The sequence below is a fragment of the Corella eumyota genome, chromosome 2, assembly GCF_963082875.1.
Source record: "Corella eumyota chromosome 2, kaCorEumy4.1, whole genome shotgun sequence".
Classification (NCBI taxonomy): domain Eukaryota; kingdom Metazoa; phylum Chordata; class Ascidiacea; order Phlebobranchia; family Corellidae; genus Corella; species Corella eumyota.
In genome coordinates this window covers 8210088-8222667 of record NC_137491.1, presented here as the reverse complement: position 1 = coordinate 8222667, position 12580 = coordinate 8210088, and the positions used below count along the sequence as shown (strand labels likewise).

The window sequence follows — 12580 nt, the reverse complement described above, 5'->3', positions numbered from 1 at the left end:
AGCTACATGTTGACTAGAAAATATATTAAAATATGTTAATAGAAAATTTAGTACCTTTTTTATCTTATTAAAATAGTCGAAAATGGAAGTTAAATACCCAACATCTTGGCGTCCTTTACTACGTGATGCTGTTAAAACCTCACAAGATTTTTCACAAGAACAAGAAAAGGACAAACCGGTAATCAAAGCTAAAAGTTTTGTTTTATTCGTTCGTCTACCAACTTGGAAAATTAAAGGTAAGTTCGACTTTTCGTCATTAAAAAGAATATAATTTATTTTCTGACGTTTAATTATTACAACATTAAAAACCTCAAAACATAGCCAATTTTTATTTTTTCTGAAAATTTCTTTATTTAGACAATGGGTTATTGCTCAAGTTCGGTATAAAATTGATAAATTTTATTTAATCTAAAACAGATGTACGTCTATCAAATGTTGTTTAGATGTACGTCTATCAAATGTTGTTTATAGATACTTAGGGTTAATAGTTCATTTATGAAGTAACTTAAGATGTTTATATTCCTCAACATACATTTTGTTTACTGTTTCTATTTTAAAAGGGGATGTTTAGTAAAGCGTTACGTAAATAAACAGTCACGTGATTCACTCGAGGCACGTGGATAAAAGTAACATGTTAGGTGTACTAGTGAAAAAGTTATGCAATCGTTGAAATTAAGCAGTATTTTCACATAATAAGCGTAATTTACTTGATATATTATTAATTATAATCTCTATCTGTAAACCTTGGATATTTCTGTACCCTTTAAAGCAGGCGACAGCCGAAGTGACTCATCAAAATACGGAGAATTATCTGTTCCTGAAATAAGAACCTTACGTAACATATCAAATGGCACTGAGATATCAGCAATCAAGGTAATTCTTGAACTTTCGTGTGGCATTCCAGCTCATATCATTACATTAGTCGATGTTAAAGAAAATAAGCTTGATGATAAAACGAGACTTGAGCTGGGAAAAAACATTAACAATGCAGCCACATTATGGTATGGTTTCATTTGTACTTAATCTTTTCATTTATATTTTTAATTTTTTTTTTAATTTTTTTTTTTTTTTTAAATTTGTGTGTGTGTGTTATCTATATTAAAGTTAGTGTTTTTACACATAATAATCTAGTACTGGTTTTAGTAAATAGGTCTTACATTTTAGCATTAAAATCTCACCCCAATGGGATAATGTTGTAAGAGCAGCATGGTTGGGAAATAACAAAGAGCTTCTGCATGCCATTCCTAAGCTTGGTAAGTTCCAAGGACAATCTTGGAATGATGTGAAAACAAATGAAGATATTTCACTGAGGGAAGATGCTTTTTGTGCATTGTTTGTTGCTTCAGCAAGAGGAAATACTAAAATTTGCGAGACTATTTTGAAATCAGGTAAAAATTAGTTAAATTTAAAAAACACTGACCATACAAATCTAAAAAAAAAAGTCTTTGAATAAATTTAAAAAAAATAATTTTTTTTAGATTTTGATCCCAATCAAAACTCAATCCTAGGCAACACTGCAGTACATTGTGCAGCATTTCATAGTCAAATTGAAGTTATTAAATTACTTGTAGCATATGGGACAAATATAAGGTAAAATTAACCAGTTTTAAATATATTTTGAGAGAAATTGTAATTTAATAGATTATGTATAAAGTAATATTAAATTCAATTTATTTTTAGAGTTCGAAACATCAAGAACAAGTCAGCTTTGGATATCGCAGTATCATGTGGTTTTATTGATTGTGCTAGATGGTTATGGTTAAACCAATGGTCACTAAGCATAACACGTTCTGAATCCCCACAACATTTTAGCAATGTTACAAAACCGACATTACTTCAACAACAAAACGTTGAAGAAGTTCAACATAAGCCCCCATCTCCGCCAGCTAAAAAGTTTTTTCAAAAAAGTAATCAGGATTTTGTGCTGGAAAAGTCCTGGCAAAAGTTTAATAAAGAGCACCAGCCCAAAAGACCAACAAGTTCAACCGTTAACCAAACAAAATTATTAAATGATGTCAAGTTAAGACAAAGACCGAAGTCAAGCATTCATTATGAAAGAAAAATTCTCAATTATCAGCAAAATGCTAAAAAACAAAATGATCCGAAATTGCCTCCACAAATCACAAGGTTGCCCACACGTTCTATTCCTTCTAAATACAATAGCCGAATGCAATCAGTTGGAAATGGCAGAGATGATTTTCATTTTCAAGTCAAATTGTCAGAACAGCAGGAGAGAAGATCACAGTTATTAAAACGTAAGATGCTGTTTTATCTTGTTCTTGTTTTATTATTTATTGATTGTATTATTAGTTTTTTAATGTTGTACTATAGATTCGATATCCCTTACATAATGAAACCTACAAAAATTGATTTGCTCATTCTGATTTGTGATTTTAGTTTTAATTTTTTAATAGAATCTCTCCAGTTGAAACATCATCTTTTTCATGTAAAAACACCAACTCCCATAAAACCAATAAAAATCAACCAGACTTCTGAAATCCATTCCAAAATACAACCCAAATTGTCTGAAACAACCAGCACATTTAAAAAACAGACAGAAGATTTACAATTACACCAACTTCATGCATCTGTTACAAATTTGTACCTGCTTGATGAAAAAGTAACCACTGTTTCAAACCCACTGGTCCCTCTTAAACAAGTTACACCTTCTGTTTTAAAACCAGTATTGGTAAGGGAACAACCCAACCCAGAGTACATTGATGTAATCAAGGACATTTCATCTTGCAAGTAAGGATTTTTTAAATTTTCTTTTTTAAATTTGAGTATTAATTTTTTTGTTAAAAATTTTTATGTTTAAATTTGGACAAGAATTTTATCTATAAATATTTAATTTTGTATTTATAGATCTGTAGTTACGATGCAACACATTTATAGCAAGAGTGACACCAGTACTTCTGTTAATTCAATTAACTCAGAACCTAGAAAATATGTTCCTCCAAAAACAGCACCAGAAAGAAAAAGAATTTTAAAGGAAAAGCCAAAACATACTATTGACTTGGAGAGCTTTCAAAAGGCACAAAAGTAAGTTTGTTATTAGTACAATAAAAAAATTTAAAGACTAAGCAACAGGTACAACACATTAATTTCAGTTGTAGAAATAAGTGATTTAATTTTGTTATTTATATTTATTATTATTAATATTTAGAGAAAGATATGAAGAGTTAAGAAGACAAAAAAATGAAAAGGCTTTTACTGAATGGATGGCAGCTAAGCAAAGACAAAGAAAAAGCAAAGAAATACAGGTTCGATTGAAATTTTCAGCTATTAAATTGTTATGTAATTTTAAACAACCTTTTGTAGAAACAAAATTTGTGTTTACACACTATTCTTTTTCGTATTTGTAGAATGAAAACGAATCATATCAATATGGTGTAAGGCAAAAATGGGGGAAAACATTTGATGAATGGTTGGAATCAAAGAATGTTCAACAACAATCTAAAGAAGGTAATTTATTGACTTTGCATATTTTAACATTTAAAAATGTAATTTGTTAGAATGTTATTTTCTTTGCCCCTTTGTACTAGAACTATTTATATTTTAGAAATTGCTGCCAAAGATACTAATCAGAAGCGAAATAAATCTCACAGAAACGGAAAAACTTTTCAAGAATGGGTAAAAGAAAAACAAGAACATGACAAATTACCTGAGAAAAATGTTGACACAAAAGATCAAGATGAAACCGAGTTGTAAGATAGATGTATAATTTTATTAAAGTTTAAATAAAGTATAAAAATATTTAAATATTTTTGTCACAGTCAAGATTAATTAAATATTACAATTTACTGTTTTAGGAAAATTTTACGAGAGCGCAAATTTTCCATCTGGGTTGAAAAGAAAGATGAGGAATTGAGAATTGAGAGAAGAAAAAGTAAAATATTGGAACAAGAAAAATTCTCAGATATCAAAGATGATTACGATTCCTGGAAATCGCAAAACAAAGTTTTATCTTTTGATGAATGGTTAAAGAGGAAAGAAAATGAGAAAAGGTAATAAAAAATTGTTACTAACATCTAAACATACTGATCCTTAGTTTTGTGAAAAGTTTTACTATGTTGTAGTAATTAGGCTTGCTAATGTATAATTTGATATAGGTGGGTAAACTCATTATGCAAATACACTAAATTGTGTTAATTTTCAACCACAAATGTGCTTCCAGGTTAAATGAGATAGATCAAGCACAGCAAGAAAGTAACGAAGACCTTGATGTTTGGATGGAAATGAATCGGAAAATGAAAGCTGAGTCTGCTTTCCAAAAATGGTTGCTTAGAAAAGAATCATTATCTCTTGAACAAGCTGAAAGAGAGTTGGAGGACGCTAAATACTTACGAGAAAGGGCTGAACGAAAAGCTAAATTAAGAAGGGCATTGAGAAAAGCAAAAATGATGTGTAAGTTATGATTAACATTTATTATTGGTGATGAAACAGCTTTTATTTTATTTTATGCTATCAGTATACTAAATGTTATTTTTGTGTAATAAATGGCTATTTTTAACAATTTGCTTAATTTTTAGTAAAATGGAGACAAATACAATCTGGAGATGCAAGTAAAACTGACCTTAGTGAGTTAATTCATCGAATAAAACACCAACAGGAAGGAAATTCATCATCTGAAAGTGATTCTGACGATAATGAACATCCTCAGGAAAAACAGGAAAGTGTAAATATCTTGTACAATATTTCAATATCAGGCAACTTTAAAGTAACTGGTGAGGCAGAAGAAAACAAAGATAATACTGTGGATGATGCCAATCAAGACTTACCTCCCAGTGGAAACCCAGTTAACGAAGTTACTGAGCCAAAGAGCATGGATATCCAAAATACAGTGAGGTCCAATTATATTGAAACACACGACCTGCATGGAGTGAATGATGCACCCAAATTAAAGGAAATACCAATACCAGATTTTCTCCAAATTGCAACAAAAATGCGCAAGAAAAAAAACAAACGAACTCGTTCAAGAAAAAAAGGGAATTCAAAAGAAATTCATACCAACCAACAACCCAAACCCTTGGTAAAGAAACCTAAAATCACCAAACAAAGTATTGTTGATAGTCCCAAAAATTTAAAACTCCAAATAACAAAACCTGTAAATCACCAAGAAAATAAAAATACAATTGAGGGCAAAAGTGTTATAAAATTCAAACCTGTTCCAATTAAAAAGGATTCCAGTAATGAAATAAAGCAAAAAACTATTGTAGTTCACCCTATAAACAAACAAGGGCACAAAATATTAAAGCATTGGCAAGATAATTTAAGCATCAACAAAGAAACCAAAAACAATGATAATCTTGCCATAGTAACTAAAAATACTGCTGTAAAACCCGACAAGGCCAATAATGATCTAGTTGGTTTAAAGCCTAGCGACAATAAGATGGCTGAAGTTCAAAATCAAAGCAACCACAAAGAAAGAGTTTTACAAACTAAACCAACCTTACCAGCTAGTTTACAATTAAACCAAAACATCCACGCAAAAGGAAATGTGTTTAACAGAAACGTAAACCCATATTCCCAAGTTATGTCTGTAGAGAAAATAAAAAATAATTCAAATAAAAGACCCAAGTCAGGGATAAGCACAAGCAAACACCAAAAGTTAAAGAAAGAAATAAGTATATTATTAGATGAGGCAAAGGAGAAAGAAACTATCCCAGTGGACAAGGAAAATGCTGTAAATCTAAGCACCATTGAAAGTGACTCTGTTAAAAAAGAAAGTTCGATTACAAACATGAGCATAATTGAAACTTCAGATGCCAAAACTAATCTCCAAGGTCATAAGTCTGATTTGGTTATGAACAATGATATTTCTTTTTCAAACAAAAAAGAAATGGTAACTGATGAAGACGTTAATTTGAAATCTGTTAAACATGTGATTACTCTACCAAATATCAATGATGATCTTCAAAATCTAAATAAATATGTGAGTGAGCCAAATAGTTCCACTTTAAATGCTTTGGTAAATTGACACTGAACTTTTTTTAGTGATTCTAGCAGAAAAAAATATGGAATAACAAAGTAAGGATCTTTCACATTTGTTTGTATGTTTTCACAAAGCCAAACAAAAGCGAAACATAACTACAAAACTAACTATATTCTAAAAAAGTAGTGTACAACTAGCAATGTTTGACTGTAATGGGTCAATTAACCATTTTAGCTTTTAATATAGTATGTATTTAGGGAACCCCATTTTCTTATTTGTTAAGATTAGAAATTTATTTTGTTATGCACTGCACTAATTTAATAATGCACTTATGCTGTTTTAATTTTGTTTTTTCTTCACACAAAATATATTTTTTGCTAGCACAAACTCCTTTTTAAATTTAAGGTAATATATGATATATGGTTAGATACCTTAATTTTTTTAAATGAGATAAAATTATTATACATGTATTGAATACCTTGGAAACCACAGTTTTCAACAAAAAAGCATGACCAATATAAAATAAAACTTTATTGTAATAAAAATATATAAAACAATAATTACAATCAAATGTAAAACTTATTAGTTAAAGTCCAAGTTTTTGTGCCTTTCTCTTATTTGCTCTCCAAGTTTGTCAAACTGGTTATGTGTGTATAATTCCAACTCCTCTTGCCTTTCAACCCTAAACAGAAAAGAGTTTAAATCTAAAATTATTAAAGAAATTCTGGCTATTATGCTAAAATGTATATTTATAAATGGAGACATCATATTATTTGTCTAATACCAATGTTTTACCTTGAAGTTGGTCCCAATAAAGATATACCAATGCTCTTTGAAGATGCTTGATTTGCTATAGAAGTATCCCTAACAATATGAAAAAAAGGTTTTATATGACATATATTGTAATTATTTCTCAGTCAACAAATATAGTTAGGTAAGTATGAAGTTTATGATCATTGTAAATTTACTGTTTGCTGTCTTCTTCGCTGCTAAGTTTTTCAGCTTCTTCTTTTAGTTCTCTTTCCATTTGAAACTGGGAGTTAACCATTTCAGGTGTTAGAAGTGGAAAAGTTGAATGTGGATCCCTGAGACAAAGTGTAAAAATGTGTATGTTTAAGCAGTTTTTCTAACCTGAGTAATGATTTATTTAAACCACTTTTTTATATAAAAACAAATTTTTAAAATCAAGGGGTTGTTTTATAAAAAAAAGTGTTACTTACTCATCTGGTATAATATTCTTTTCATCTTCAGATGGTAGCTGGTTAAGAAAAGCTGGTGTGAAAGATGGTACTATTGCTTGACTGAAGCAATCACTCCTAAAAAAAAACAATATTAAGTCACAACTATATAAATCCCACATTTTTACGCCTGGGGTGTTTAAACGTATTGATGTTACCGGGTTAGCTGTTTAAAATTTAAAAGCAATGTTTATATAATGTTAGTTATTACCATCGTGGAAGCCAGACATTGGTTAGAGTGAGATTTTTGGAGAAAGCATTAATTCCATGAGAAGAGAACTTTTTCCAAGACATGACACCTTTAATTACATCCTAAAAAATGGATGTGGGTATTAATATTTAATTTAAAAATACATATCTGAAAATGTTACGATAAAAACTTACTGTTCTGTCTAAAAATTTCTTTTCTCCAGGAAGAACTGTGTATCTAAAGAAAAATTGAATTTTAAAACTTTGATAATTATGACCTCTAAAGAACTTAGATTTTGAAATACAATGTTTTTCTTTAAAATATTTCATTTTTAATAGCATGCCAATTCTTTTATAGTACTTACTGTGGTATTGGACATAAGTGGTAATCCTGGTCCACTTCACTTTGTGGTAATGGAAGATAATTCTGCTGCAAACCAGGAACTCGGTTCTAAAAAAGAAAAGGTTATAAATATTTAGTCAACAACTACAATTTGGTTTAAAATAAGTTATTTCTTTTTACTTACAAAAATGTGAAGTCTGTGTGGGGTTGGATTTTTAAACAAACCAGTTGGAGGAATCAGTCCGGATGTTTGCACATCTTCCTGCATGCTTTGCTCTTTGTCAGAGAACACGGTAATTTCACTTTCTTTTCCACTTTTAGTATCTTCAGAATAATCCAAATCTGCTTTTTTGTCTTGGGTTAGTTGAGAAGGTAAGGTGACATGAATTATCTCATCCTAAAATAATTGTAAATATATTTTAAAATCCAACAAAGGTTTTTGATAAAAAAGTAATTTATTCTTAAGTTTTTTACAGTTAAAAACAATTACTTCTGCTCCGGTTTTTAATTTCCTCGCTAGACCTGGTGGAACATAATTTTTCAGTACATCAGCAATATCATATCTCTTGTAGCCCGCAAGTTGATAATATTGGGGCACGACGAGGTCATTAAATGGAACATCACGCTTTGCCAATACCTCTGTTGTATCTATAGGTACCTCACCCAAAGCATCAGGCGCCTGTGTACAATTGTGTTTTTAAAATCTATAAAATAATGCTGTAGTGCTCAAGTAAAATGGCTGCAAGTTGCAACAATATTATGATAATTAATGCGCAAACAACTATGGTTTACCAATGGGTAAAAGTAATAAGATTAAAATGTCTTACAATGTCGTCCTTAGTATCGGGTGAAACATACACAGGAAAGGTGAAGGGTTTAACTTTAGCTGGAACAAAGTTGGAAATTAGATCAGTTGGATCTGAATTAAGTGCACCTTCGTGTTGATCATGTGCTTCAACCTGAAAAAATGGTAGAATTACAAGTCAAGTTAAAAAAAAAAAGTAATTACTTAAACAACCAGTGAGCAATAAATACAAAATATTAAAAATGTTTTACCTGAAAAGGTGACATTCCAGCTGGCAGAAGTTCACTGCTTTTTACTACTGGAAGGTTATTTGGAGCTAAAAAAAGAAGATATGTATGTATATATACATATTGTTAAACATTTATACACTTTTTATTATTTTTTTCTCTCACCGCCTATATTTTATCTACCATAACTACATAGAAAAGCAAAAACTAACCCCAAAAAAAACACAGTAATACCAAATATTATTGTTGTTCAAAATTATTTATGTTTTGTTAAAATGCAACAAGTTATCTTACCAAGACCATTTTTAAAGTCTTGCACCATCTTCTGCAGCATCACAACTTTTTTATCGGCTCTTGCTCGAATTAGAATAGTTCTTGCAGCTTGTTGAAAACGTGATAAAGCTCGATGTCTTACTGACCACGGATTGTTTTTGTACAAGTCAAATGTTGGAGAGAATTCACTGTTCTGTATAAAAAAGTTGATTTCAAAATTAAGAGTTTGCACTTCACCTTATAATATGCCATTCTCAAATACTAAAACTTTTTTTATATGTTTTGTGCATACATGTAATAGTTATTATTTGCAAACAACATAATATCATATTCTAAAAAACTTAAATGAAAATGAGTAAAATAATGGCATAAGGTCACAAAATATACCTTGTTAGCTATTCTCCTTGAACGCCGAAAAGTTTTTTCAGTTATTGGTCTTAGAAGTTCTTCCTGCGTGTTTGGATCTTTTATTTTTGAATACTTGTAATTATTTTGAGAAAGCTTTCGAAAGTCCAGTACAGCATCTTTCATGTCATTGCTCATTGGTTGTTGTCCCAAGTGAACTTGCCTAAAGAAATATTAAAAAACTTAAACTTTTATCCTAACCGGGCAATTATTTTTGCATAGTTTAATTTACAACCAGTTTCGGGATTGCTTCGATAAGAAATGCAGGAAAAAATATTTGGTTATAAAAATTTCTCTATTAACTTTTTTGGTCTATTAATAATGACAAGATAATTTATAAGTTTGTGAATGCTACTATCTTAGCAACATATTACCATCGAAGTTGATTTGCTCTTTCTTCTATTGTATCTTGTCGAACAATTTTCTCAAACTCAGCCTCTTTCATCTGTCGTGTGCTCTCAACTGAAACCAATGATGTCGATGATTTGACTGCAGCTACATTGGATGCAAGAACAGCTAAAAGATAAAAAAGGTTGTTAAAAGATTTTTTAAACCAATAACTATTAAAGTTGTAAGCATGAATACCTAAAAAACACATCTAAAAACAATTAACTGTTCTTTTATATTCGAAATAGCATAAATATATATTTTAACCTTCTCTTAAATCTTTAACTCTTAGTTTTCCCTTTTGTTGAATAAGAACATTGTTAACAGCATGCTGAGTGTTTATTCTTACAGGGAACTGTAGTCCATCATATTCAAAGTCTTTTTTGGAAGGTACACCTTAACAACAATAAACAAATACATATTTTAAAAATCAAAAATGTTATAAAATAAATTTAGTTTTTAAACGAGATATGCTATAGTGAAATCAAAACAGGCTACTATTTAAATAAAAATTAATTTTTTAAATAAGTACCTGGTGATCTTCTTTTGCGAGCAGCTAAACTTTTTCTTGGAAGGATAGAGGGGGTAAATGAATTTGGCCCAATTAATTTGGATTGTTTGTAGATCTCATCCAAATCTCTAACAGATCTGGCAATAACACAACATACATTAAGATACAAAATGAAACGCATATTTTTTATGAAGTTATGGAAAATTTTTGCTTTTTTTTAGGGGGCAAGAATTTGTTAAAGATCTTAGACACATAAATATACTTTGAAAACTGCATGGGTTTAGATGGTGCGCAGCTAGCAGTAATATTACATGTCAGTGGTTCACTGTTGAATTGAGATATGGCGAGTTGTATAGTCATGTGAGCTGTGATGTACTCGGTTGGTGTAAATGTCACCTCAATATCATTTCTACCTTCTCCTGGAACTATCCCTGAAAAACACAAGAAAACAATTTAGTTATTCCAGTTGACGACTTTTTTAAATTGGACTTTATTACATTCCCCTAATTAAACCAAATAAATAAACCATCCACAAGTAAATGTGGTAAAAATTTTGTATACAAGTTACAAATGTATGGGCTATAACCGGCAAACTTTACAATTTTGTTTAAAAAATAAATCTTATTCCTACCACTGAGAGGGTGGACATGAAATGCTGGGTGGGATTGACACACTGTAACCTGGAATTCATAATCAACAGGACAATGTGAATAGAGCGGGAGTCTTTTCACAGATGTTTCCCCCAACGTTGCTGTGTTTGGAGGGAATACGAGTTTCTTAGGAAAATGGGATGTGTCCATAACAGGAAAGGCATGGAGGGGAACAATAAGGTTTTCTTCGCCCTGTGTCAATATTAAAATTATAAAACATGTTTATATTAAAGAACATTTACAGTAATGTAGTTTGAGCCCATTCAATGCTACTGAATAAAAAATAAACGTCCAACTTAAAAAAATAATTTCTTCTAGAAATATATTTTTTTTTAATTTACACTGATTTTAATGCATTACCTTGCAGTGAATTCGAATACAGTCATAATAATATCTCCACTCATCTGCTGTAAAACTAATCACAACATCAATTGTAAAACCGGGAACAAATCGAGTCTAAATTTATTAAAATTACCAAATTTAAATTAAGATATTATTTAAAAATATTTGTAAAAAATTGAAAAGGCTTTATAAACTTACTGGTTTTGTGTATTGGATTTTAAAATATTTTGTTGCTGGTGGTACAATATGTAAGTTTTGTCTCTCAGCCGAAGCATTGCAGATTTTTATCGTCAATTTCTTTGTTTTATGAAGTTTGTAGCCAGCAAAATGTACCACACTGGGTTGGATTTTGGTTATTGAATTTTGTGACAATTTGTTAAAAATTTCTGAAAAAATAACTCAAATTTCAAAATTTAAAAAAGAAAGGTTTATATGTACAATATGCTATGTTTTAATAGCTGTTATGCATTTATAAACTCCCAATTGACATTTTCATTAGTAACATAGCTTACTTGTATCAAGAATGTGATTAGGAACATTTAATTTCTTTCTTGGACTAACCAAATCTTGCAACATATTTTCAGGTTTTGAAAATCTTTGTTTTTCAAATGAAGTCGCCATTGTTTTTATTTTTTACGTCTAAAAATAAGTTAAACTTTAAGCTATATATTAAATTTTTTAAAAGTCAATAAAGAGTTTAAAATACTTACATTTTAGGCTTCTTACAATAAAACTTTTTTAAAGAAACATTATTGAATCAAAAAGCAGAAATATTGTCTGCTTTTTGTATTTATTGTCATACCAATATTTAACAAAATTGCTTTTAAATCTAACAAAAACCAATAAAAAACAAATAGGATTATTGTAAATGTTAAAATATTAATTTAATAAATTAAAGTTACATTTAAACAACTAAAACAACAAATTTCAATACTGTTTTAACTACATACATAATAAATCTATACAACTAAATACAAGTAACACTACTATAAGGCATAAAGTTTTAATTTTATAAGGTAAAATGATTATTAACTTGATTTATTTTGTAAATATGAATGAATGAAACACATTTTGGTGTCTTTGTATCATAGCAACCGTTTGGTAATCACCCAGGTGTAAATTTGCCAACAAGCGTTTTAGGTTTACTTACTACTTTGATTAAAAAATTGTAAAAAACAATAAACTTTAACCAAATTGTTCATTTAATTTTATTTATTAAAAAAAAATATAAAGGTTATTTTTTTAAAGGTTAGGATAGTTTTTGATTATAAAAAA

The 12580-nt window shown here is 29.6% G+C and overlaps 2 protein-coding genes across 2 annotated transcripts; one reads left to right on the top strand and one right to left on the bottom strand.

The window, feature by feature from the left end:
• Positions 1-82: 82 nt before the first annotated feature.
• On the top strand, positions 83-6316 carry LOC145742316 (uncharacterized). The gene is made up of 13 exons (XM_082560097.1): positions 83-236; positions 773-1001; positions 1165-1388; positions 1479-1590; positions 1681-2255; positions 2415-2748; positions 2866-3042; positions 3167-3263; positions 3366-3465; positions 3563-3707; positions 3813-4007; positions 4178-4407; positions 4533-6316. Exons 1-13 carry the CDS (start codon positions 83-85, stop codon positions 5978-5980), a joined length of 4020 nt encoding a protein of 1339 aa, XP_082416223.1. The 3' UTR covers positions 5981-6316.
• Positions 6317-6454: 138 nt separating this feature from the next.
• On the bottom strand, positions 6455-12145 carry LOC145742011 (cilia- and flagella-associated protein 221-like). Its single transcript, XM_082559742.1, has 22 exons — positions 12016-12145; positions 11818-11944; positions 11504-11691; positions 11324-11419; positions 10945-11155; positions 10576-10744; positions 10335-10450; positions 10070-10198; positions 9790-9931; positions 9398-9578; positions 9032-9203; positions 8762-8826; positions 8533-8664; positions 8196-8384; positions 7890-8102; positions 7728-7813; positions 7558-7600; positions 7385-7485; positions 7156-7251; positions 6904-7020; positions 6731-6799; positions 6455-6617 (listed from the first exon to the last, which is right to left on the bottom strand). The coding sequence occupies exons 2-22, from the start codon at positions 11924-11926 to the stop codon at positions 6518-6520; spliced, it is 2724 nt and encodes a 907-aa protein (XP_082415868.1). The 5' UTR covers positions 11927-11944; positions 12016-12145; the 3' UTR covers positions 6455-6517.
• Between the last annotated feature and the right edge of the window lie 435 nt (positions 12146-12580).